This window comes from Orbicella franksi, chromosome 10 (genome assembly GCF_964199315.1).
Source record: "Orbicella franksi chromosome 10, jaOrbFran1.1, whole genome shotgun sequence".
NCBI classification, from domain to species: Eukaryota; Metazoa; Cnidaria; class Anthozoa; order Scleractinia; family Merulinidae; genus Orbicella; species Orbicella franksi.
Window position 1 is genome coordinate 4,746,781 of NC_138154.1, and position 27,717 is coordinate 4,774,497.

The following is a 27,717-nucleotide window of genomic DNA, read 5'->3' on the forward strand; positions in this document are numbered from 1 at the left end:
GCACCAAGCGATACATTCCCAGTGCCAAAAGTTTTTCCGATGTCACAGTCACGCAAGCGTGTGTTTTGTCTTCTCAGACGCAGGCGAAGAATATTCAATAGCACCAAGAACGTATTTCTGTTTAAGCGGAGCTGACGCCTGAAATAGTCTCCTGGAATTGTAGGATCAAAATAATGTATGTCAAACCACGACTGTTGTGGTCTTGACAAACCTAAAAACAGGGAAAGTGACATCCATGACGTCTTCTTCGACATTGGTTCCAAAAAAGAAGTTGCGCTTGAAGTACCCACATTTGTATGAGGGAAGAAGAATGACTCTTTGAGCATCAATAGCTGCATTTACATTGAGAAGCAGAGCGAACTGGCCTGGATTCATTGCAGCCGTTCTATTCTACACATTGAGTGGGAAATAATAATTTATGTGGTGAAATTAAAAAAAGTGCCAGAAGTGACAGGTCTTATGTTTACTTTATGTTGATGTCTCTGTTGATTGTCTGTACAGTGCAACCACAAAACGACAACATTTTAATTGTCTCAGACAAGTTCTGAGACAAAACTGTCTGCGACATCTTCAGACATTTCAAATATTTGTCTCAAGTGCGACCCCAACCTTATTGCCACAGCGAACATCAGCCCCCAAACCATCCCAATAGTGCGCTCTGCACTAAAAAGAAGGCAAGAAACCAAGAATGTATTAGAAATTATAGATCAAGGAAAAGGGGGAGCCCTGTATGAGACTTGGGATTATGTTTCATCTTCTGCTGACAATCAAACCATGGATAAGCTCAGGGCTCACACAAGGGAGTAATATATCTCCAGGGACTGTTTGACAAGAGAATGAAACAATAGGCAGGGGGAACACTTTCTAAAGATTTGACATTGGCCATGTCAATCAAATCTCAAATTGGGTCTTTTGAGGAGGAGATGGATCTATTTAATTATATAGTAGTTCTAGGAAAATCTCTCTTGTGGACTTGTCAATGTAAAGAAACATTACCTTCCTTGAGCCACTTCACAAGGATTTTGGTAATTAAATATGAAACTGAAAAACACAAATATTTCAAATCAAATAACACTAATTTGTTTAAAGATTTATGGAAGATTTTTGAGGAAACAATTTCAACTACTAATTAAAGTCGGACAACGCCATTATTAAGGAAAATCACTAAGTTAATTAAGTATGTAGGTAAGAATTGACGATATCTATTTTCTTAATTAATTCAATATGGTGTCATTGTTAACTTCTGTAAACCAAACATCATGCCTCTCAGACCAAGCTGGAGGAAACACCTTTATAAGTGTTTCCATGCTGGATAGTGTGAAAATACATTTTTAAAACAAAAAAAGGGAACAAGGTTGTAACATGTTTAAATATTAGCCAAGGGACAAACAAAATTACACGACTTGCCAGAATAGTTGTACACCAAGGGACCAGACAGCTCCAGGTTGTTCCCACGAAACCCTTTTAGTTCATGTTTCTCGTGCTATAGTTTGGTCATCTTCTGGCTCACCTGACTGCCTTTAACCAACCACATTCAAAGGAAAACCTGATTTCTACCTCATTATTGTTCCAGAATTCTTAACCCTCATTGGGAGCTGTTTAACCTTTTTATATCAATTCCCATATCGCTCAAGTCAGCTCTCATTTTGTTTTAAAATTTCATTATAAACTTAGCCATAGTAGCTACAGCTGACGATTACGAGATGGACCTTCCTGAAGGAAAATACATAACAAAGAACCACTCTGTACATTATTTTGAACTGCAAATACATCATCATACCTCAGGGAACAATATTCACAAGGGCCACCTCAAAAAGGTTAATCCACATGGTGCACCAGCACTAAAACAGCTTCTACCTCTGCTGCTCAGGCTACTAATGAACAGCAGGGAGGATTTAAGCAGACAACTTATTTATACAAAAATATGACACCAACCCCATTTAAAAAGCAAATTCAAGAAAGAGTTCAAAAGTTTTGCCTCAAATATGCCTTGGCTTCAATAACTTCGCAAGTAATATCTCGCAAATCTTGTAGACACTGTACAAACAAACTTACTACTACTACTGTGGTGACAAAAAATTGATAAGTAGAATAATCATATGGAAAACACCTGTCATGTTTCTTATAATAATAATCACACTTTTTATAAACCTATTTAAAACATACTTTGTTTACTGTCATTATGGTCTCCGTAGTTAAAAACATGTTGTTTCCCTTGAAATAACTACAGTTACATTGAGAAAGTTGCTGAGAATAAATCCAGGAGTTTAAAGTCATGGAAGATGAAACTGGTGAAAGAGATCTGGAAAACCTATCTTTTGTTGCTACAGATTTTTTCAACTACTTGTTACATCATCTGAAGAGGAAATCAACGCTTTTCCAGTAATTTTCCTTGATTTCCTTACATCCTTCAATTAGCAGAAGAGCCATGGAAGACATCAGAAGAGATTATGAAGTTAGAATTGTGAAGACAGAGAAAGAGAAAGCTACAAAGTTAACATGTTTAAATGTGGCTAAATGTAATTTAGGCAAAGTTTGACTTGAGCCAATTCTGGCCAGCTATCTCTCAGGGTGACCATGCTCTGTGGGGTCTCATATGGGGTTTTGCAGGGCTCACACGTTTTTCTTGCCAGCCATGTGAAAACGTGCAGTTTGTCTTGAGTGCCATTCGTGCCTGTAGCGTGTTTTTCTTCATCGTTCTTGTGTGCTTCTTTATTCATGGTGGTTAAATTCACAATGACCTGTCATCAAACTAATACAGTATGGAGGCAGCACTGTTCCTGGTCGAGGTCTCACAACTGTCATCGATTGCTGCTTCGAGTGCACCCTTGTTGGGTGAACACATGGCTGAAACATCATCACAGCCATCACTAGTTTATAGCAATACTGTGACTTTAGAAACCGCAGTTGTGTCTTCCAGACCCATTACGCCTACATCGCAGCAATTGTATTGCTTGTGGCCCAATCTGTTCAAGCTGTGCTTCAAGCTCACACTTCACCAACAGCTGGGTAGGTGGGTACTGACAGCAGTGCAGTGAGTCTATAGGTTGGCCTGTTCCTTTTGTTGTGCCTTCATTTGTTTCCACTTTTGCTGCACCTCAACCTTCCCTCTTGTTATCGATGGCTTATTCTAATTCTATGAGCGCCGTTCATGCTGGGGCAACGCGCATTGGTGGGGCCCTTCCTCTCTCTGGTCAAAATGTAAGTATTTTGACAGAATAGCCATTCATGGTAGGCCCAGGATTCTCTCCCATCCCATCCAAGCTGGTTACTCAAATCGTCACCAGCATGTGGACTTCTTGCACCTCTTGGCCGCTAATTTGACATGCTTGGAGCCCAAACCAAAACTACTCCTGGATAGCCAGATCATGCTCACTACGCCTCTGAAAAAAACAGCATTGGCACATTGAGGACGTGGCAAGTTGGACAGCGTTGTTTAAAAAAAAAGCTACTGATCCTCTACAAGCTACTGATCCTTTGCATCTAAAGTTAAATGGTTGAGTCTGGCTCTCGTACAATCAGGCTGTCACAACTGCTATTACAATGACAAAGGGCTTTCTGCTGGTAACCATTTTTTCAGTTTTCCAACCGACCCCAAGACCAGAAATCGCTGGTGTAACCTTACAAAGTGGCAACATGGAAAGGATGACTTCAATGTAACTGCTGCAACTGTTGTTTGCAGTGAACATTTTAGACAAGGAGATATTATAAGAAAATTGTCAGACCACTGAGATTCAAAGAAAGGTATGTGATCTGCAAAAACAGATACAAAAACATCATGGCAAATATTTCATAACAGCTGCATTATGCAAAATGTTTATTTGTTCCTTTGTACATAAAGCATTTAAAATTGTAACATTATATAGCTTTTGACTGATGGCTGGCTTTTCACATCAAAGGAAAATATCATAGTTGTTACCCCAATACAATATTTGGATACCAGTGGATTACTGTTGTGCATCATTGTACCTTATTCATTAGTGTCATATAAATGTACTGAGATCAAAAACAGTTTAACTGACATTACAGTTTAGTATTTTTCATAACTTTATCAAAACGACCATTAGCACCACAACATGTTCATTTATCATGGTCATGTAATTATTTTGATTTTTATTGTATTTTTGTTTTAAGGTGCTGAGCCATCCCAGTTGTCATGGAGCGTGCCAAAAAAGTCTTGAAAAGCTCCTCCATGGCGAACCCAGAATAAATTAGTTTTAGCTCAGGAAATGGATGTTGCAGACTCCGTGGTAGTCAAGTTAGAACAGTAGAGCTGCCCTTGAATTTGTACATAATAATCATGATTTTGTTTCAACCTTACAGTTCCAGCAAGTTTCTCCAGAAAAAAAGTTTTATTTTGGCAGGCTTCTTCAATAGTCATGCCTGCTTTACTTAAAGGGGATTTAATTTCCATTCCCCATTTTTTGTGTATCCTTAATGGTTAAAATCCTGTCTAGGCTTACTCCCAGGCATGGCTTGTCCTTGGACACCAGTAGCCCAATTTCCTCAACAGTAACATCAATGCCATCCTTTTTCATTTCCCTCATATAAAGGTTCACTGCCTTTGCTTCACTTTTGACACCATATTGAGTAGTATCTGTTGTAAAATTCGAGTAAAGGATTGATTTCAACTTATTTGAAGGTTCCACTTCGTTCTTAGCTGCTTTTCCAAAGTTTGAAGCTGTCAAAAGAGATTTCCTCTTTTCAAACCAAAGATTGTTTTTGTTTTGTCCTCGAGTTGTTCTCTCCGTTTCAACTATCTCTTCTTGGGTGATTGTTGAGCCGGAAACATAGAATCAATCAAAGATTTAAAGTGGTCAGTAGTAATATCGTAACTGTCTGTAAAAGGCAGACTCTGGTGCCTCGTTTGTCTCTTCAGAGTCTGACTCCTCTACACAGTTTGACTTGATGTCATGGAACAAAGAAAAATGAACTGGCAGGGAGACAATTTTGAAGACTTTCACTTAAAATCTTGAAACTGTTTCTCTCTCTTTTTCGCTGATTTGGTAATCTTGGATCAAATTTTATAACCTTATAAATAAATAAATAAATATCTTAATTGACCACTCCCCCAACGGAGCTTTTCAGGGCCAATGAAACCAAATGATTAAACAAATAATGCAAATGAACATAACATGGTTAAAAATCCCAACTGGTGGGAGGCAGACCAGTTGGCTATTTACAAGCATGACCAAGGAGTTGAACTAGGGTCTAGCGAGAAACAACTCCACTGAAGTGGTCAGAGCGGGACTTGAAAGCACGACCTCCAGATTTCAAGTCCAGGGCCCTAACCACTTGGCCACACTGCCTCCACCTTTGACTGAAGACGAGTATCTTTCTGATTAGCACTTGGTCGAGAGGTTTAGCTGCAACACTTTGGTTGCGGGGCACAACCCACACAGACAGCCACGATGTACATGACAAAGGCTTGGCATGTTTTTGTAATCCCCTTCTCGTAAAATCTTCAATCACAAACAACACTCCTCCAATGTGGTTGCATTTACCTTTTCCATATAAACCAAGTCCAGCCGGGCACATGCATGCCCCTTGCAAAATGTCACTCTGGGGTGAAAACTCCACAATAACTCTCTACGGATTCTTTTTCATTGATGGAACTACGCTAGCTTTCACATAGGTCTGGCCTTGAAAGACTTTGCTTTCCAGTCATTTCACATTTCCTTCAAAGAAAAATTGGCACGATTTTAGCTTTTTGTAATGTGTGCCCTTCAACAAAATATGGCAGTACTTGCGTGCAGACACGACAAGGTAATCGTAGAGCTGAATGAAGTTCAGTTCTGGAAGCGGTCACAAGTCTGTTGACCATCCAAGAGCAGAGACTCGTCTCATTATTTCATCGTATTTGAAATGGCCACTGTTTTCAGCACAGTTTTCAGCAGTTTGCTTGGTATTCTCGCTGACCTAAAAACCACGTCTCACACAAGCAATGTGCACACTTTTACAACCAGCCCCACCTTCATTCTGCCAGCGTTTTCAGAATTGCTCTTCAAAATATTCCTCAGATCTTTAACTGTGAGGTTCTGTATATCCTCCAGTGTCAAAATTTCCTTCTCTTTATATTTAATGACCATTTTAAGCGAAGATATAACAAACAATGTGAAACAGGTTAGTGAAACAGCTGTGATTTTGCTATGTTTGTACCTCCCAGGTCAATGCGAGCCTCAACATGATGTTTGCACCGTTACTATTCCAGGATGGTGCCAGGAACTGTAAAAAGGCCTATTGTCAACAATGGAAAAAGATTATGTGATAATCTAAGTTTAAATGAAAATTTTTCACCAGCTGATTTGCCAGACTGTGGAAGTTTCTGGAGCTGCAGTAATTCTAGAAGTTCCAAGTGAAAGCAGTGAGGGAGTGTTGTCTGATTCACTTCAGAGCAAATTAATGCTCCGAAATATTATGGTAAAAAAATAGTGAATGCACTGGGTTTTTAATGTGGTTTTCCTGTTATTGTATCAGTTGTACGGCTGTAAGAATTGTAAGCTTGGTTATGACCTGAAAAAAAAAAACAAATGAAAACTCCATGGCAGTGTTCATTGTGTAATGTTCCCGTTTTGCCTTCAGCTTCAGAAGATAGAAATTGCTTTCAGAAATGGAATAGTCCAGAATGTGACAATTTAAGAGATCAATGTAATTTTGCAATCACTTTTCTGACTTGTAAGGCATTTTTTAGCTAATAAACTTATAATTTCCTACAGAAATTTACATTTGTCATCAATTAGTTTGTGTGAAGACATGATTGATCATCGCAGTTATGCACACAACTTATTTTTTAATAAGCAGTTGTGAAATTAAAGTCCGAAAAATATTCAGGCCTGAATTTTTTTCAGGCTTTAATTTCACAGCTGCTAAGTTGTGTGCAGAACTGTAATGATCAATTATGTCTTGATATCTTTCTCCACAGTTCAAATATATGATCTTTCATATATTAATTTGAATTAGTTTGTGTGTTGCACGACACAAGAGACATCTAGTTAATTAGGGATCTCATCAATGTTAAGATCTTTATCTTAAGATCATCGATCACGATGCTGCATCTTCAGCCTATCATCCACATGGAAGGCTTGAGGATAATTTCTAGCTCTATCTTTTGCTGTTCGTGTGAATGAGTCTTTTCAGTTGAAAAAACAGCAGGCGCTTTCACTACAAACTTATCCATGGAGGACGTTTATTTCAAATTCCATGAAAGACGCTACATTTTGCCAACAAAATAAACGTCACTTGGATCAATATAGACTGGCAATTCTGATTGGTCCAAGCAAAGAAGGAACTTGTTTACATTACACCAATAGGCAATTCTTTGCTGACAAAAACTAGCGCCAGTTCCCAGACATCCAAGAAACGTCTTGAACTTCACTTGTTTATCGAAGGTTGTAAAAGATTTTGGAGGCTTTTTTCAAAGGCAAATCATCTTGAAACAATGTGTAGATATGGCATTTTTTCCAGATGAAGCGTTAATTGATGGTTTATTTTGTTCAAATTGTGCAATTTTTCGTGAATTATACGATTCTCCATAGATTGTGCAACCGGATGCGATCCATGTAGATTGTGGGAAATTGCACCATTGCGCATTAGAAAAGAGTCCTACAAAAATGTGCTGATTGGTTAAATATCGTGTTTCTAAAAACACAGAACTAGCTCAAGCTGTTGATGTAATGATGGCGCAAGCAAAGAGAATTTACATTTTGATAATCAAAGTTATTGTTTTTATTATTGTATTTATTTAGTTGTTTTCCTTTTTTCATTGTGGTGTTTTCTAAAAGAAATAGAAAACATGTTCTCCATGTTTCTATCAAGTTTTAGTATAAATCTACTGGCGTTCTATCAGGAATACCGCACTCTGATTGGTACACTACTCACTGTCTATTCTGTGATAGATAGTGAGTAGCATAGCAGTGTGCCCTTGTTAACAAAATGATGGCCACTTCTTGGTGTTTCCAAAGTGTCCGTGAACACGATTTAGATAAAGTTTTGCACGACTAGTAGATTTATACTAAAGCAATTAGATTATTAGCTCTTGATTTCTATACATGATAGTTGACTCGGGCTGCACCCTGTCAACTATCAAGAGAGAGTGAATAATCTAACTGTTTAATAGAAACACTCCTGAAAGTTTGGGAGAACTCAAAAACCTGTGGAAACACTCACCTGTGGCTTGTGTTCCCATAGCATTTCTTGTTCTCCCAAACTTCCACTTGTGTTTCTATAAATCTATAGAAACACGGTACATGTTTTCTATTTCTTAGATATCAGAAGGCCTGTCAATATGACATTGAGTTTTGACTTGGTATTGAGATATTGTGGTATTTTGTTTTATTTTTTTTTGGGGGGGGGGAGGGGACAACATTGCCATATTTGCCAGATTCTTTTATAGAATTGTGGCGTTCAGAACCCCCCAATGTCCCCCTCCTGGAAAAAAAGAAGAAAAGTAAACTTCTTGATAACCTTTCAGTTTGACCATTTACATGTATGGTGGCATCCCCGTGCTGTGGTTTATTTTGTGCAGCATATAGTATTTTAATTACCTGCCTGTACTCTCTCCATTCACAAGAGAAATGTCACCTAACAAAGCACAGCCCTGAAATTTAATCAGCAAATCATCTCTTTTATTATATCTCAAGCTTGTTATCTATAAAATTTGCACAATTCAAAATTTGACCTTCCCCTCTGTAAACTGAAGACTATTTTGCAGCGTGTTTGCGTATACGAAAATACTGAGAACAAAAAAATATTTTTCCTTTATCTTTCTTCTTTAACCGCGCAAACTGAAGACTGTATTTTGCGGCATGTTTACTTCTTCGCAAATATTGAGTAAAGAACATGATTTATTCCCTTACAGGCTTATACGACCTAACTGAAAATTCTCGATGTAGGTTTCCTTGTCTAGTCTAACATTTAAACAATAAATATAAGCAGACTATACGCAAGAAAAAGGAACACTGATTGAGAACCGGAGCAAATGTAATACGATCCCTCGCGCGAAGCTCCTCGACTATCCTCACAGTTGACTACGACTATCAGAAAGCCGGCTCAATATGTAAGACATTTTAAGCCATAAAATACATCGTGACAACACATCTAAAATTTGCAGCAAGACTTCAATTTCCGAAAAATAACAATAACAATACGAATAAGAGTAAGTAGTGAGCTCCTATAATCTCCACGGTCAGGAATGTTCTATCGTATATTTGTAGATTCAAGGTGACGAACTTGCTAAAAAACGGAATACCGAAGCTCCCATTGTGCAATGTGAATGCACTGGGAAAGGGAAAAACAATCATTCTTACGCTTAATAATTACCTGCGTCCCAGAAGGATGGAAAACAGCTAAGTTTACATCTAGACAACACGTTGAACAATCGGTTCGATGCCTCGCTAACTTCAGCTTCATGTAACACGTCGTGGTTGTTCCCTGTAACCCAGTGCCCCCGCGGGACTTGGGAGAGCGTTTTTCGGCGCAAAAGTCCATTCTCGCTTCTCTTAGCCGGCTAATAGAAGCGAAAAGGGCTATGAGGACGACAATGCGCGAAAGTCCTACAAGTCAGCACCCCACCGAGTAAAATGTTAGGTTCATGCCAAATGTTCCACTGAATAGATTTTCTTCAAACTTCTGAGGACTGGGGACAGACAATAAATTACTTGTTTCAGAAATGAAAAAGAAACGGGGGGCGTTTCCATTTACAAAAAAAATTCGGAACATTTCTATTGGGGATTTCCGTTTGGGAAAAGCGCGTTCCATTTGTCATAAGTCCCATTCGTTCACAGGCCCCTCTCTCTCGCTTCTCTGAATCTCCTGCGAATATTCAAAATGGAGGCCAATGAGGCCCGTCAGATGTTGTTTTTGTGCGAAATGTTACAAGCCTCTATAGAGGAAGAGAGTTGATTAATTCAGGAGATAATCCAGTAGATATCTTTTCAGCGGCCCCGACGTTCACCTGTGAACGAAGAATTACAAAAGAACTTTTCAGAGTTGTTCATGCAACATTTTACGCGGGAAATGTGCACCGGCAAAAAAAGCTTCGAACAGGCAAGAACTTCTACTTACCACTTTTATATGCAGCACATTCGTGCTGCAGTAAATTTTCTAGATCTGGCGTTAGAACGTGGTAGACAGAGCACTCGTAGTAGCCCTGAAAGTTTGTTTGCAAAAAGCTTCCAGAAAACTGACCCTGATCAGCTGCCATTTTTGTTGAAACACGAGGTAGCTGAAGGTAGGCCTGGCCGCTTAAAAGACCGCGAAAGGCATGGAACTGGTGATAAAGACGAGAAATCTGTAAATGGAACACAAATTTTCCATTGGGAAGTTTCCACGGGGAAAACGGGACTACCTTTTCAGAAATTCCGTTTATTCCGGAAAATTTCCAGTGGAACGAACCGAAAAGTCGTGTTCCATTTACATCCCAACCGGGATTTACGGAATTTTTTGGTAAATGGAAAACGCTCGGGGTCATGGACTTCGTTTAAGAGATAAATTTTCCAACATTGATTTTTTTCTGAGACTTTTACCACTGTAAGATGACGAGTTAGTTATGTCAGAAATGTAAAAAAAGACATGGGTTCACCGACTTCGTTTTGGATAGAACAAGCCCGGAAGAACATCCTAAAGCTGCAAAAATCGGGCTTCGTTCACGAATAAGGCCACAGTGTCTGTAAGCCCAAAACTATTGCAATTAGATCTTTGAAGTGAAATTTTCTCTGCCAAATATTAAGTGGACCTATTAAGTGAATTTAGTCAACTGGTGAGGTACCTTAAAGAACAAGTTCGTATTTAGCGACCATAGTTTCACGCGCCTTCCAGCCGCAAGATGACAGGATTCAATGTCCCGTGGACAGAAATCTTAAAATCTTTTTTTTTTTTAACTTCCCACATTAATTTTTTTTTTCGTTTTTGGACAATGAGATAATTGTTAATAAAATCTGTTTCTGGAAAGAAAAGAAGGGGTCACCGAACGTCCAAGATCGTTAAATCCAGGCAAAGCTATAGCAATGGCCATCTGTCCTATCAGTGTTCGTTTTAATACTAAGTGTTGTATCGATCCATACTCTTTATTTTGATCCTTTGATAGATTCCGAGATATGACAATGTTGTTCTAAGAGTTAATTCCGTGTTCCGATAGATATTTTCCGTAATACAGAGATAGATCAATGTCCACGCTAGACTCCTTTCCGTTCTCTTCGCTTCCTTTCTTGTCCACGTTTTTCAAGTGTCAATCACGAGACTCGACTCAGACCCTCGCAGGTCAAACCAGCTCCAGTCCCTAACTTATTTACAACACTAAACACGCTCTCTCGTGCATGACGTGGCATCAACGGAGACAAACTATCCTAATAATATTTTGTATACGTGAATCCGTTGCGTTACTAATTCTAAATGTCGCAAACTTAACCCTTCAAGAGGCCTTTGCACACAGGCGCAACGCACTGAATGATCCGCAATCTGCATAACACGATGCAGCAGGCATCACTACAAGAATATTCACCACATTACGAAACTCAGAATGATAAATGTCATCCTCCTCTGGTTTCGATTGGCGCACACGTCAACAACTGCGTTATAATTTAAAGGTATGCCTTTGTGAATAAAGAGCAGCAACAGTGCATTTAGACGTTCACCTCCCATGGTGCTGCGATAAACATTTTTCACAAAGCTACGTTCAACAGTTGCACTTGTGACTGGGGTGATCAACAGGAGGCGCAGAATTGTGTGGACGTTGGGGTAGAGGCTTGAGCTGCAGGCTTTCAAAGTCTCTTGCAGTGTCGTGGGTTTTACGGTAGTGTTGTTCCTAAAAATAAAAGCAATAATTAACGCACATTTCAAGACAAGGTATAATCGGTTTTTTTCAGCTTATCACAGTTTCACTATAAACTTGGTAACCCATGTATAGTATTAACGCAGAATAGCATACCAGAAGCACTTCCACAGCTCCAGCTCCTGCATGCGACGCACTGCTTGGGGAAGGCAGATCAGGGGAATAAGGCTGAATAAGTTAATCTTGAGAAGACTCGTTAAGCTGCTGTAAGTTGGCAGGTATCAGTAGCCGTCCAAGCAATGCCGCTTCTGATAGTCCATTAAAGCGGGTATTTATTTGCTCCAACAAGTTGTCAAGGAAGGGAAGAAATATTGCCCGTCGAAAATAGGCGACTGGTGTCCTGGCATTGGTTTTGTTTCTTAATGTCTGCCTACCACAAGTTCGAGGAATGCTTACCTTGACGTTTGCCTTCTTAGCCTCTTCTTAATCTTTTCATACACAGAACTTGCAAATGCTGCTTTATCATTCTTGCGCATACCTTTCAGCTGTTCCTTCACAACGTTAACATGCTTGTATGCCTCGATAACATCCAGTGTGGAACACTGTAACCAACGGCTGAGTCCTGCGGTGAATCCAAAAAGGTGCTTGGCAGTGTAGAAGGCAACAATGAACACAGGGTTCTTGATTTGATGAAACATTCCCTGTGCCTCCGTCTTAGACTTTCCATCCCATTTCTTTCTGCTTTTGTCTTCAGCAATAGTTTCGAGGCATAGCAGAAGAGCTTTCAGAACTTGCTTTCGTCTGGCTCAAGTAGAAACAACTGATCCATTTTTGAAACATCACCAGCAAACTGTTATTGCTGTAATGATTCTAATCGTTTCTGTCAGAATTTTCTATCGAGAAATTAACTCAGGATTATAAATCAATTTACGCAAAACCTTTTGCGACAGATCATTACATTGAGTGCTTTAATAAAAGCTAAAGTTTAATATTTTTACTTCATTTGCCTTTTTGCTAGGGCGGATGATCACCAAACAAAGTCTCCAAGGCAGGGCTCGAACGTTGCCCGCCAGCAGACAGATACAAATCTAAAAACAAAAACCGATTACGTTTAACTTAGGTCAAATAAGTAACGTTGTCACCTGGTTCACGATGAAATGTAAACAGTGTATTCTTTGCTTTCTCGAAAACTTCAGAAAAATATTTCACTCTTTAGCAGTCCAGCAAGGGACACGGCGTGACAATATTCGAGTCCAGTGTTCCTCGTCATTTCAAACCGAAAGAAGCGCCTGTTAATTTGGCGTTAACAATTAGCGCGAATTTTAATTTTTGGGTTACGTTTGTTTGAATATTTGATTATATATTATAATCGTTAACACAAAATATATTTTAAATAAGGAAAGCTCCGAAATTGAATAAAGTTGAAACCTGATTGTATAATTATGACAACATTCGAAGGACGGTTAGGAGGGTTGGGGTCGTACAAAAACGTTCTGAAAATACAAGAAAAAAAGGGGGGGCTGCGGCCCCCTCGGCCCCTCCCCTAAATCCGCCTATGTCAACTGGGTTGATGATGTGAATTAGTCACCGTAAGGAGATTCGAAAGCTGACGTTTCCAGCGTTAGCCCTTCGTCGGAGCGAATCGGGGAATTGTAGGTTGTGTGTGGTTTATATACAGAAAGATGGAGCTACGCTATTGGTTGTTGCATGGAAACGTGAAAACCGACAGAATAAATTAGTTGAATGAAAAGCGTTCGTTGATACCGTGGGGATTGAGAGTGCCGATTTGAAAAATAAATGTTTGTTCTAGAGTTTTACGGCTTTCCGTGCTTCCTTGATGTAGGGAAAGGCCGCAGACTGCCATATGTTGCTTAGAATGATTGGGGAGATTAAAGTGCCTCGCGACCGGTTTAGATGCGTTTTTGTCGTCTTTATCTACGTCACGAAGTTGTTCTCTGAATCGGTCGCCTAGTCGTCTCCCTGTTTCGCCGATGTATAACTTTTTGCAAAGAATGCAAGTTTTGCAGTAGATTACATTGGCTGAGGCACAGGTGAAATGATCAGTGATCTTGATGGATCGCTTGGGTCCTGATATTTTCCTAACGTTGCGAATGAAAGGACATGTTTTGCATGGTGCGCGTGCGCATTTGAAAGTTCCGGGTGTGATCACTTGTTTGGAATGCACTTCTGACTAAAAAGTTGCCTATGTTTTTATCGCGTTTGAATGAAATTAATGGAGGTTGCGAAAAGATTCTACCAGTATCGGGATCATTTTGAAATAATTTAAAGTGTTTTAGAATGATGGATTTTACTGCGTGGTTGTGAGGGTGAAATGAGAAGGTGAATGGAATTTATCATTATTTTCCTTCTGTGACGTTTGTAGTGCTCACTGTCGATCAAGTTGTTGGGCGCGGTGATGGCCCGCTTGAACAACAGAAGCAGGATAACCACGTTTGTCGAAGAAATCGCACAGTTCCTCTGGTTTTAAGGAAAAATTCAGTCATTACTACAAAGACGACGAAGTCTAAGAAACTGAGAATAAGGAATGGAATTCTTGACATGTGATAGACGTGAAAATGAATACGAGAAATAACTATGAGAATCTGTGGGTTTGTAGTGCACACTGGTGCATAAACCGTTCGCTTCGATATAAACTTTGATATCCAGAAATGCTAGAGAAGTATCGGAAATTTCCCAGGTATATTTAAGAGCAGGATGAAACGAATTGACAACAGTTACGAATTGATCGAGGTCCTCTCTGGTAGAAGACGTAGCGTCGATACAATCATCAATGTAGCGACGGTAGAGTTCAGGTTTGGGGCCGTTGTATTGAGTTAAAAATCGGTGTTCGATGTAGCCCACGAAAAGATTGGCGTAAATGGGTCCCGTTTTGGCACCCATGGCCACGCCATTGATTTGTTTGTAATTGTCCGCGAATGAAAAACAGTTGGGTGTTAACACTAATTCAACCAGGCGGAGTACTGTTTCCGAGCTTGATTCCTTCAGTGCGTAAATCAAAAAAATGTTTGAGGGCTAGAAGACCTTCGCCATTTGGGATGACGGTGTAAAGAGATATAATATCCATGGTGAAAATAAGTTTGTCTTCGCCCAGGAAATTGAAATCTCGAAACATTTGAAGTGCGTGTTGACTGTCTTTAACGTATGACGATAAAGATCTGACGATAGGTGCCATAATTTTGTCTAAATAGCCGGAAATGAGTTCGGTAGGGCAACTACAGGCAGAGACGATAGGTCGACCTGGGTCGTTAGGTTTGTGAATTTTAGGTAAAAAGTAAATACACGAAGTTCTAGGAGTGCTAATGATGAGATTGGTAGCAGTAGCCGGCAATTCTTGTTTGACTATAAGGTCGTTAATCCTGTCGTGAATAGTGCTCTTGACGATTTGTTTGTTAGTGGAAGCATAGTTAACTAACTATGGTGGAAGTGAGATCTTTAAGATATCATTAAGTTCGTTCTCGTCCATTGTCTGCAGTATTTGTGAAACAGTCGTGAGTGGAACTCCCGTTAACGACGAAAACTCGCGTACATTTCCAGACTCTCGCCGTCGAATTTGTAAAATTGATCGATCCGAGGGAAGCTTTCTTTATCAGGCGTCTCCCTGTGACACATATCTCCTAGAGCACAGAGTATTTCCTGGTAATTTTCACTGAGCCTGACCTCAAGCTCTGACAGCACCTTGTCGAGGGACACATAATAAGTATTAATCCTTACAAAGTGGGCAATGAGAGTGAAAAACAAAAATCCGGATCCTTAAAAAAAAATAAATAAAGCTTTTGTCCAGCGACAATGTGAGACATGAAAAAAAAGGGCGATTAAGAAAATGTCTCCTCGCACTACGTTTGAGTATTGAGTCTCGCCTTAATGTATATTGATTACCAGTATTTTTGTTCTATTTTTACGTCGCATTGTAATTTCTCGAAACAACTGGAAACGTTTTAAAAACATTTTATAAATACTGGTTGTAGGGTAGTGCCAATCTTGTGATTGCGAGTTAGTCTTCCCTTCAAGGACCAAACATCAGCTAACGCGGTTAGAAGGCAAATGCGCGATCTCAACCACAAGATTGGCACTACCCTACAACCAGTATTTAATAGCAAGAAACTGGAACAAGATCTCAAGCCCAAAGAAATCAAGCCTCCGATCGTAAATCAACAATGTGTGGTTTATTTATTTTCATGTGACCCGTGCGATGTAGATTTTGTCGGCTACACAGCCCGACACCTCCACCAACGCATTACTGAACATAAAAACTCGGCGATTGGAAAACACCTTTTGGAAGCGCACGGGGACATAAGCCTCCTCAACGAAAGCCAGTTTCGAATTCTCCGAAAGTGCCAAGGGAAATTTGATTGCCTCGTCTACGAGATGCTTTGCATAAAGGAACGGAATCCAAGCTTGAACACGCAAACTGACTCCATCCGTGCGAAACTCTTTGTTTAATTTTAAACATTTTAACACATCCATTGAACTATTGTTTTACTGACTGTTTATACATTTTTTATCAACTATCATTCTGACTTGATAATGATGTTAGCTCAACATTGAAACATCGTCGTTTTTTAACAAATTTGTAACTTTCTCGATATGCTTAGAAATATTTTATCGCATTTTTTTATAGTTAAATGTTTAGAAAAATCGCTTCTTATTCGAATAATAATAATAATAATAATAACAATAATAATAATAATAATAATAATAATGACTTTATCAACGTGTCAAATACATCTAGCAGTGGAGAATCCCCACTGCTAATGGGGGACACCTAACTAAAACTATCTAAAAATAATATACATAAAAGTCCGATAAGAGAAATTAAAATTATGAGTTACAAAGATGGCAGCCACTGCATCCATATAGGATGTTGTCTAGATCTAGCCTCCGTACTTGGGTCTTAAACTACTTGAGGTTTATCGCCGATCTTTCTTTATTTGTTAGTTCGTTGATGACGAGAATGAACGATAAGTATAAAAGTCATCCTGGTAGCTTCAGCTATCATGTACGATAATGACGATAATGATAATGAACCTTATTAGTTGATGACGATAATGGCGATAACGAAGTACACGACGATAATGAAAACTCGAAACGTAATCGCAGCGTCATATTTACAAAGCGGCAGACAAGGTGATATTTGAAATGTAAACTGCCTTCGCTTCTATTCAAAATCCCTTCTAAGCGGATCAAAAAGACACAGGAACACAGGTAAATAACCGTATACACCAGAACCCCCCGTAAGCGCTCACGGGAGGTGGTCGCTTACGAGAGTTAAGACCATATCGGGTCAAAATTTTACCTCATTAGTGTATGGTAACTGTAGAGACTTACACCTTGCTCCAATGCCCACCTAAATCCATTTAACAACTTTTAGTAGCGACAAAAATATTTAAGCTTTCCAAAGTATTTATTCAGAATATTATGTTTCGCTTCTGATAAACTACCTAATAAGTCTAACGGAACTATACCTTATACTACAATGTCCGCTCTATTATCTATCAAGTGGTCGCCTACGGGAGGATAAAAACAACAAACAAATTTCAAACTATTAGCTCTAAAAATAACTATGCTCTAAAAGTGGTCGCGGCTTACAAGAAGTGGTCGCTTACAAGAGGTTCCAAATATAGTGATTCGAGTTAGAAACTTTTGGTGTTTTAGAAAACTGGTCGCAGAGGGGAAGTGGTCGCAATCAGAGGTTCGACTGTATTTAGTTTGTGTGAATGTAAATTAAATAATTTAGCAAATTGATGTCAGTTTTTTCATGCGTCTGTTCTGTTGTTGATCATGAATTTCGTCATGACATTGTCAAAGTAGCTGTGGATCCACGAGGGGTGTCTGGAAAACCCGAATAGCGAATAGTCGCTAATAGCGAATAGCGAATAGTACGAATAGTGGCGAATAGTGGCAAATAGTGGCAAATAGTGGCGAATAGTGGCGAATAGTGGCGAATAGTGGCGAATAGTCGTCAATAGTCACTGCTTTAGTTCAGCACTGATCTGGACTCGTTGAAATTGATCACGTAGAGCAATAGTGTTTATTCGCGGACGCTGATGGATTGAACAAGCTGTAGGAATTGTATTTTGCAGATATATTTTTTCCAAGGCAAGTAGTCGTTTGATTTTTACCATCTGTGCAATTGTTATAGTATAGTTTGTAGCTGTTATTATAATTTTGGGCGAGAAAATTGTTCCATATTATAATAAGCTATCTTCGATTCAGTTTAGTTAGTGTTCGAGTCGAGTGCAGTATTTTTGATCGCTGGATTTCTCATGCATATTTTATTTTGAGTTGTGTTTTCCTATTCCGTGAAGTGTTTAGGTCAGGAGGCTGGTTTTCGACCGACTAGGTTCGTAATGTCCTCTTAACATCAGCCAGACAATTACCATTCGTTCAGATTACAGAGTATTACAAAGGAGAGGTGTACGTGAAACCCACTTCACGTAAAAACTGTTAAAAACATAGGTCTCAAGTTTCTATCGAAAGTCATTCGTGACATGTTTTTTCGATATTCAGAACTAATATGTAGCTTGATCAGAGACTGAAACGCTCGTGCCAATGGGTTTAAGTTAATCAAGACTTCTTATTCCACCCTACCGAAGTCAAATGAAGGCCCAAGTTTTGTCCGTTGTACATGCTAACAGTAAATTTATCAGCCGAGGACATTTAAAACAGTAATAGATAGCACTTAGCTGGTAGTACGTGGTAAGGTGATGTGCAGTTAGACATTATCCCTCATCAATGTGAAAGGCTACTGTTAGTGAACACATTCTTACTTTGTCAATATGAAGTATTGCTGACATAGCAACAGAGTTTCATACACAACAAGTGGTCATGATATGGCATGCAACAGTTTTTCTCCAGTTCTCTGGGGTATTTACATGTTACTTCGGTGCCGAAATACAAGAGTTTACAATATGATAGTAACATGCAGGAACTGACTTTTACTTGAGCTGCTGCTTATACGCTTTCAACAGAAGCATTAAAAAACTGAATAACCAGTATAACTATTAGTCAATTTGAATAAGAATTACTACTCTAACCTCATCAACTACTCGTCGGTATTACCCCAAGGCTCTTCTTTACATTTTTCGTTCAAAATTTGAACAGTTTACCGTTCTACCCGCAGTTAAAAGTTCAACGAAAGTAATCTAAACAGTAGTCCATTGCGACGGTGAAGGGACAAAATATCCACTTTCGGATAAATCCTAAACCCTCAAATCCTAAAATTCGTAAGATCCTCGTCCCATAAATCGAAGTTATTGTGACTGACTAGCACTATAACATGAACACAAATTCCCCTGGAGGTGACTCCCATTTGAAATAGGCAGGGGATGCTCGTCGTCTCCTTTGGGGCCGGGTTAAGGGGGTGGGTGGGTAAACATTACGCATTTGGGTCTCCATGGTGTTGCCCAAGTTATATTTCTTGGTTATATGCAGAGAAATAAAAAAGGAGATTTAAAACAATGCTTTTAAAATCTACAAGCCGTCTCTTTAGGTGCCAAACAGGGCTTAAGCCACGCTTAGATTGAGCTCCTTTAAGGGCTTAATTGGTCCTAATTTTCTGACGACCATCCCTACCCATTTCACTTGGACGTCCCCTAATTTTATTTTTCACTTTTGTTTTAGCCTAAACCAAAAAATAAAACACAACGCTGCGCAAATGGACTCAATATCACTGCGGCTAGGAGCAGTGACTAACTCGGTCATGGTGGGGTCTAACTTTTCACAATGACTCCAAGTACAGATTCAACATACTGCAATTGGTCAGCGATTAATTTTGCGACAGAAGAGGATGACACCACTAGGCTTATACAAGATGATGTTGAACCAAAATCAGGATATCGGCCCTTAATGCAGTCAGTCCAAGTCCACGTGATGTGCACGTGGTTGCGCAACTGGGGTGATCTTGGACTTTGATGATCCTGCTATCCAATCCTTTTCACAGTGACGAAGAATTAAACCATGTGCAGGATCCTCAAAAAGACTATGAAATCCAGCGCATTTCTTTGCACGGGTGTCCTTCCAAAACGTGATCTCCAGTGGGTATCTTCCTGCCCCCCATGGCGGGGGACTCGACTGTGTACTGGACTGGTTACCCGAACCCCTTGCGCTTGACTCGCCCACATCATGAATTTCTGTAACAGCTTCTTTTGGTTTACGGGAACCTTTCGGCTGAGATGATTTGGGCTTGTTTCCGACGCTTTTTGGCCATGAAGCCTGACAGCTTTATCTAAATTTGGCGTGCCGTTAGACCGTCGCCATTGGAGAACTTTCTGTAACCTTCCCATCTTTTCAGCGGCTGCTATGGTGTGCTTGTACAGTTTCCAGTCGTTGAAGGACGGACACTGTTCGCATGTCACACGCCCAGTGTCATGCATATAAACAAAGTGGGGCTGGGATGGCTTGCTCTCGCTAGCAACGAGATGGGCGTTGCTGTCACTGAAATATGTGCCAATGGGTTTTCCAATGGATCCAGGAGTAGCTAATAAATGCTCTGCCTTCTGCCACATGCCGGTGACAGCACTGAAAGGGATTGAAATAATGTCAGCTGCTCCAGGAGGAATGCTAATCTTTGCTGGTAATGTTTCTGCACTGGGGTTGACATCGTTTGTAGTGACTCTTCCCATGCCTGCCACATCGTTGAAGCCCCCAGTCACCTCCAAAAGGGTTTGGTCACCATTTTCTGCCTGAAACGATACTGAAAGGGCCTTTACAGCAGTACGTCTTAGACGTTCCAAGTGGCGTTGTCGTCTTTCTGGAGACATGGCAAACCAAACGTCTTCCTCGATTTCCAGGAATTTGTACTGTTCGCACAAGCGATACTCTCCTCTTCTGATAACTGCTAATTCTTCCTGATGGTATTGCACGACAACCTCTTGTTCAAGGTGCAAGATGAAGTCTGGAATAGTCAAATTCTTCTTTTGATTTCGCTTGTCATCTTTCACTTTGTGAAGGATGGATTCGGGATCGTTGTTCGTGTACCAAGAAGTTGGTTGTCCTCCCAGGCCTGCGCATCGTCTGGTCGAAGCTAGCATGGATTTCTTAACAACATCTGCGTAATTCTTCTTGAAGCACTCTGGAAAGATAGCCTTAGTTGCTGAGTTGGTTACTGACATTTCAAGTGTTGCCCACTTGTCGATGCAAGATTCAAGTTTCAGGTCGAGGTCTTCATCATCTGTGGAACTAGGCAAGCCCGTCTGATAATTTGGGTCTTCGCGCTTCCCAAAGATATCAGCTATGACATCTTTCTCAATAGCCTGCAAACCATTCTCCCGAAGGTAACGTTTTATGTTGTCTATGGCATGCAGGAAACAACGCAATCCAGTTGCATACTCAAAGTTCTTGGTGGCTGCGTCGATGGGTGCCTGTTCTCCGTCTGTGTCAAAGGAAAATACATTCTTCAGTTGCTCTTCTAAAGCTACCAGGGTTGAGAAAAAATATTGGTAAGTGTATTCATCTTTCATTGCACGGATCAGTGCTGGACCAATGAACAAAGGTGACGTGCGGTTTCCAGTATCGTCCGCTTTCCTCGTTTCCAGAAGAAGATGCCTGTATGTTGTGTGGGTGACATCGAATTTACCAATATTGAAAGTGGAATCTACTCCAAGTATGCTAATTTGGTCAGGATTCGTGCAGAGTCGAACAATGTCAATCAGCTGTTTTTCTGAAGCGAGAACAACACCAAATGGAGCCAACTTGTAATCCCTGATGAAACCCTTGTCTTTTCGTCGCTGATGTTCGTTGAAAAGGGCAATGATGTCATACACCTCACTTCCAGATGTTACGCCATCTATTGAACAGTGGGAGGCTGCAGCATTACGACGTTTAATGTCATAGATCTGCTGTCTATTTCTTGGAACTTCACTCCTGTTTTCTACCCAAGCCATACCTCCTTGTTCTTTCCACATGTCGTGTTCTACTTTCTTTGGTTTCTGGAGCTTTGATCTCTCTGACATATCTTTCATCGCGCTAGATGCTGTTCTGAAGCATGGTTGGCTATCATCTTTTCTGTTTCCATGGGGCGCAAGTTTTAGCTCCTCTTCTTCGCCGTTTTCGAAGAAGTACTGCAAAATTGCTGCTGGGAACTCGAGGGAATCGTGCTCTATCTTGGTGACTACACGACGAAACCATGAGCCTGAAATAGTTTCTACTCTCCAGTAGGTGCGTTTCAGGGTGTATGTTGTAATAGCATCAACCTTTTTTGGAAGATACTTGGCTTTAATGTCACCTTCTAAACGGTGCACTTCATAGTAGCAGTATGTACGTCCACCCCACAGCCACTTCCCATTGCCATCTACAGATATCAAATCTTTCTCATCTTTCAAGGATGACATATCTACCAGAAATGTGTAGTTGTTTCTACATTTAAATGGCACGGAGAAACACAGTTGCTCCTTTGACATCGATGATTGTCTCAGAAGGATCTTCAAGGCCTCCACGTGTGGGTAGGCGCTGATTCTGCTCTCGAATATTGGCCATTTGGTGTCATCATGTAGAAAGGTTGGCTCGGGTTCTGCCAAGGATAAAAGTTGTAGCAATTACTGGATTACATTGTCCCCAATTAGCGCTAATATCGTGCCAGGAATATTTGATAGGTGCCACGCCGATCGGTCTATCGAATTTGCCTGTGCGCGACTAATTCTATTACGTTTCTACTACGAACGATAACCCCACCGAACATGGCTTCTCTGAGTTCTAATAAAAGTGAATTAAAATAAAATACAAGAAATATCTTGTACAATTCATGTAGCCGGTTGTTAGCTTCAAGAGCCAAACACAACCTATATCAGGAACTTTTCGTTACGACAACGGAAAATTACTCTTGAAAATTTAAGCCACCTTTCTTCCTTGGTACCCCACGTGGAAACAATCGTGTAGTGGGTAACATAGACAAACAGGGCACTGTAAGAATGCGTTAGTTCGAATTTGGCCCTTAGCTGTTTTTTCTCTTAGGCTCTATTTTTCTTGTGTTTGTCTTTCACCCTAGAGTACCCGTGTTGCTAGCGGAACAAGGTAAGTTAAGCAAAAAACACAGCAATAACAACAACGAAGACGGTTGGAAACTTTCTTCTGATTTATAGCCATCTTAAAACAACGCTAATAGTATCACACATTTGCCAATAAAGAACTGAAACATTAACAAATGTTCACCTACTATTAGTCGTTTACACTACCCCTAGCTTTTTAGCAAAATTTAGATCTACTAGCGTTCTATCACGAATGTCGTTCGCTGATTGGCTACTCCGATCACTATCTATTCTGTTGTAGATAGTAGCGTAGCAGCGTAGGCTTGTAAACAAACTGACGCCCGCTTCTTTGTGTTTTCGAACTGTCCGAAGAGGATTCTGGTAAAATTTGAATGACTAGTAGATTTAAACTAAAACAATTAGACTATTCGCTCTCGATTTCTATGCGTGATAGTTGACTCGGGTGCCCTCGTCAACCATCGCGCGATAGAAATCTCGAGCTCATAATCTAATTGTTGAATATAATTACTCATTCAGACTGTTAAAGCTGCAACAATCAAGAGACGGGTTTTGGTTGAAAAATCATGGCTCCTTAAATTATTCCCCTCTGTTGTGCCCTTGCATACAGGACCAAGCCTGTCTCTTGAGGAGGGGAGGGGAATAAACGAATGTAGCAGATCATTTTGAACAGCATCTCCTCAAAATCAAATGCAATTATAACCATATCTTTTTGTTGCCACCTAAATTTCACGAAGCTTTATCCGGGCTTGTAATTTATGGGTGGTGGTAGGGTGGGGGGGGGGGGGGGGGAGGAGGGGTGCCCGTGACCTCATCCTCCCTTGCAACTCCTTATCCACACCGCGTCTTAAAGACATTATTTCTGATTAGCAGAAAGACTACGATAATGTAATTTATGTTTATGCATGTTATTTAAATCATCTATGCTAATATTTTATAGGCTTGCTTCGCCCACCATGCTAACTACATATGTGAAATAGGCGTGGATACCCTAGATTCAGTGCAGCATAACACTCCCCCTACCCCCATCCTACCCCCCCCCCCCCACTTTGAAAAAAAAAAAGCACCAGCCCTTGCAATCTGTCCTGGCGAGGATTTTAAGAAGAAGAAGGACGGGATGCAATTCAGTCAGTTTTAGCATAGCTTGCAAAGACGCTCTTTAGTCTAGTATGAGAGAGAAGAAGAGAAGAAAGGAGGGGAGAGAGACGCTCAAACCCTCGCCCCATTCCCCCCTCGGCCACTTCACTCTCACCCAATTTCTTCTCGGCCCCTCCAGCCGCGGTCAGACTCTCATCACAGGCTTGTCTTAGCATTGCCAAAATAACAACGTCTTCAGTTACATAAATAAATTCTACACAACAGTCGCATTCTATCTTTCTTGGACTGTGTAATACCCCTGCGGGTTGTCTACTGCGTCATTCCATTCGTTATGATCGTTTTATTTCTTTATCCATCAGGCTCTCATAAAGCCAATCACAATAATGCCATTATCTCGTTTGATGCACTGAAAAGTGGAGAAAGGTACTCGGGAAATGGCGCTGAATCTAACGCGCTCTCGTCAAGAAAGTAACACGATAAAACCAGTTGCAGCTTACATAAACCTGCGATGTATCTCAATTTACTGTCACTAATTCAAGCGACTTTGCAAGACGTATTTTTATCAATTAGATGCTAAATTAACTTAATCTTTCTTCTATTATCATTATTATTATTACTATTATTATTATTATTATTATTATTATTATTATTATCATTATAATTACCGGTTTTATTTGTATTACTATTATATTTATATTTATTTTTTATTTTTTTTTTTGTGGTTTGGGTGGGCATTTGTAAGGGAACTTGTTCCTGTTTTTGGCTTTCCCCCTCAGCTTTATATATATGAATATGTATGTATTTCTGTTGAGAAAATTACTAAAGTAAAGTCAAGTAAAGTCAAGTAAAGTCAAGTAAAGTACTAGCATCAAAGTTCGAATGATTTGATTTAATTTGTTAGGAATCTTACATGTTATGCTATGGGAAAACACGCAATCCACCCAAAAAGTCAACACCAGGATAGAAATATTATCGAACACAAATTTCGAAAGCATTAACTCAAATCTAAAGTTTAGTTTCAAGTTTTCCACTTCTAAAAGCATAATTGAGTTGGCTCTACAAAATTCACCGCCTCGTACAGAACAATCTGGTACGTAATCAAAGCAAATTATATGCTCACCTGTCGTCGGAAGAGAGTTTCGTGTATGCTTTTACAAACACTCTAAAGCAGAACAAAAGTCAAAATGTAAAAATATAAATCACTTTCATTGATAAATCAAGCCCATAATTATCTCCTCGCACAATGTCGCCCGAACATGAACTTTAGATACTCACATTTCATCATCCTCATCTGAGCTAGTATCCGAACCGGGTGTCTGGAAAACCCGAAAAGCGAATAGCGAATAGTCGCGAATAGCGAATAGCGAATAGTCCCGAATAGTGCGAATAGTCTAGAATTGTGCGAATAGTGGCGAACAGTCGCGAAAAGTGGCGAATAGTGACTGAATAATCGCCAATAGTCACCGCTTTAGATCTAATATCCTGGATCAAGTAATTATCCAAATAAGCAACAGAATTTCAGTGAATTTATTACCTTTTCTTCTCCGGACTCAAGCTAGGGCTGTCCATCGCCGACGTTAAGAAAACAGAAAACACAAGGATAACCCAACAAAGACGTATTTACGCTTTTGCAGCGGTTAAAACAGAAGAAATTACGTTTAGAAACACCTTTTGTCCTATAAGCGCCTGTGTCTTTTAGCGGGAAAATCCCATCCTACGTTGCTGCGAGGTTGACTGCGAGATACTAGGTACCCTATTTGCTACGATTTGCCACTATTTGCCGCTATTCGCCACTATTCGAGACTGTTCACCACTATTCGCACTATTCGCACTATTCGCTATTCGCTATTCGGGACTATTCGCTGTTCGCTATTCGCGACTATTCGCTATTCGCTATTAATTCGGGTTTTCCAGACACCCTATCCGAACCGGCGAAACACGTTCTGTAACAAGGAATTACATAAAAATGCGAGGCAAGTGGTCTGTGATTAAAGACACAAAGGAGCTGTTCTGATAACCGTTGCGTTAATTAATTACCCAAATAAGCAACATAATTTCAGTGAATTTATTACCTTTTTTTTTTTTTTCTCTGGGCTCAATCTGTCCTTCCCCGACTTCGCCGACATATTTACTGATAAGCATCTCTGCTTTTTGGCGGGAAAATCCCATCCCAAGTTGCAGCGAAGTTGACCAGGAAGTACTGGGTATCAAATTTCCGTCATTTCGTCACTTATCGCCACTATTCGAGACTATTCGCGACTATTCGCCACTATTCGCCACTATTCGCCACTATTCGCCACTATTCGCCACTATTCGCCACTATTCGCCACTATTCGCCACTATTCGCCACTATTCGCACTATTTGTACTATTCGCTATTCGCTATTCGCGACTATTCGCTATTCGGGTTTTCTAGACACCCGTCCAGGAGGGAATAGCAGACTCGATTCGCAGACTACTTTGACAATGTTGTGACGAAACGCATTGTCGATAACAGGACAGACGCATGAAAATCTGACGTCAATTAGGATAACAAATTGTTAAGGAGGGGGTCTACACGAAGGCCGTATTTTGTTATGGTTTTAATGCAAATATCTCGTTCACGTTTCAAGCAGTCAAGAATCTCTCTGCTCACCCCACATATCTATGTTTTGGGCTGTTTTGTAAATTTTTGGGTGATTTTTAGTTACATTTGGAGATAAATAGTTTTTCTCAAAGGTTTAGTAAAATTTGTGGAAATAGGAAATTTTGAAGAATTGATCTTGTTTGAAAATTAGAATTTGGCGTTAAAAATTGGTAGACGTAAACCAAACAGTTGTCCACCAACCTGGGGTGCCCTTTCGGGGGCGTTCAACTCTCTGGTGGTGCTCCATAACCTTTTTCTCCCCTTTAAATCCCTCTTTAAACTTCCTAAAATTTCACTTAAATTCATGTTTACCCCCGCCTTAAATTGTCTGCTCTCGCTTGTTGACGTATCGCATGTCTGGACGCTCATTGACAACGACAATTAGCCCATAAACTAGAATTTCTACAGTTATCGTAAAATATGTTATCGCCTCGTGGATCCAAAGGCACTTTGACAATGTTATTAGGAAATTCATGATCGATAACAGGACAGACGCATGAAAATCTGACGTCGGGTTCCCTGTGCCCAAGCTCCACCGGCCAAGGGGTTCAGTATAAACAGGCGTGGTTACTGAGCATCACATCAGCTGTGCGGGGCAAGCCACAGGAAAAGGACAGTAACAAGTTGGACTGGGGGAGTGTATACTGAATGTATAGAATTTTGGGTAAGTTAACTGTTTTATTCAAACTTCATTCATGCTGGAAAGTTGTTCGGGAAATTCTACGTTGTTGTGTGCTCGTGTTGCTGGAGGCCAGGTGAAGGAAAAAGCCACGTGGAATGAGGTGCGACAAGCTTACCAAACAAGCTAGCGACGGTTGAAATAATGCGCGCGTTACCCCTTTCTTAGCTGATTTGTAAAACATTTTGTACTCTTACATCGCGTGGAGGGTTTATTTTATGATTTTCAGGTTACAAATAGTGAACCTGTGGAAATTCGAACCAATTGTTTGTACAGTATTTACGCTCTTCCTCAAAAACAGAGTATGATGAAGACAGGCGCACAGGGGTTCAGAACAGCGAAGTTCATAGCCTTGCATGTTTACACTTAAAACTCAGCGATCAATATATTTTCTGAATCGGCGACGGGAGCTGTTGTTTGCATGTTCCATGTTTATATATATTGAAATGCAAACCGTCGATATACAAAATGTCGAAGGATAAATGAAAAGCAAAGTATGCATTGTCAGACCATATTTGGTGTTCTCAAAGAACTGCATAGCGCTAGGT

General features: G+C 40.2%; 3 protein-coding genes and 3 pseudogenes across 3 annotated transcripts in view; 1 reads left to right on the forward strand and 5 right to left on the reverse strand.

Moving 5' to 3' along the window:
- LOC145501143 (uncharacterized) overlaps nt 1–10,877 on the reverse strand; it is a 13,313-nt gene extending 2,436 nt beyond the window's left edge. Inside the window, exons 1-3 of the mRNA XM_081480699.1 lie at nt 9,319–10,877; nt 8,544–8,596; nt 1–3,383 (exon numbers count right to left, since the gene is read on the reverse strand). The exon at nt 1–3,383 is cut by the window's left edge and continues 2,436 nt beyond it. Of these exons, the coding sequence (XP_081336825.1) occupies nt 3,281–3,383; nt 8,544–8,596; nt 9,319–9,486 (324 nt within the window). The 5' untranslated portion in view covers nt 9,487–10,877 and the 3' untranslated portion in view covers nt 1–3,280. The remainder of the gene's footprint in view (nt 3,384–8,543; nt 8,597–9,318) is intronic.
- LOC145501132 (uncharacterized) overlaps nt 1–27,717 on the forward strand; it is a 329,746-nt gene that overhangs the window by 230,132 nt on the left and 71,897 nt on the right. The gene's annotated exons all lie outside the window — the stretch shown is intronic.
- Nucleotides 3,376–5,040, reverse strand: LOC145500045 (uncharacterized; annotated as a pseudogene).
- Nucleotides 4,708–6,799, reverse strand: LOC145501074 (uncharacterized; annotated as a pseudogene).
- Nucleotides 10,882–14,348, reverse strand: LOC145501181 (52 kDa repressor of the inhibitor of the protein kinase-like; annotated as a pseudogene).
- Nucleotides 18,085–23,033, reverse strand: LOC145500731 (uncharacterized). The gene has a single exon (XM_081480254.1). The coding sequence runs from the start codon at nt 22,183–22,185 to the stop codon at nt 19,738–19,740; it is 2,448 nt and encodes an 815-aa protein (XP_081336380.1). The 5' UTR covers nt 22,186–23,033; the 3' UTR covers nt 18,085–19,737.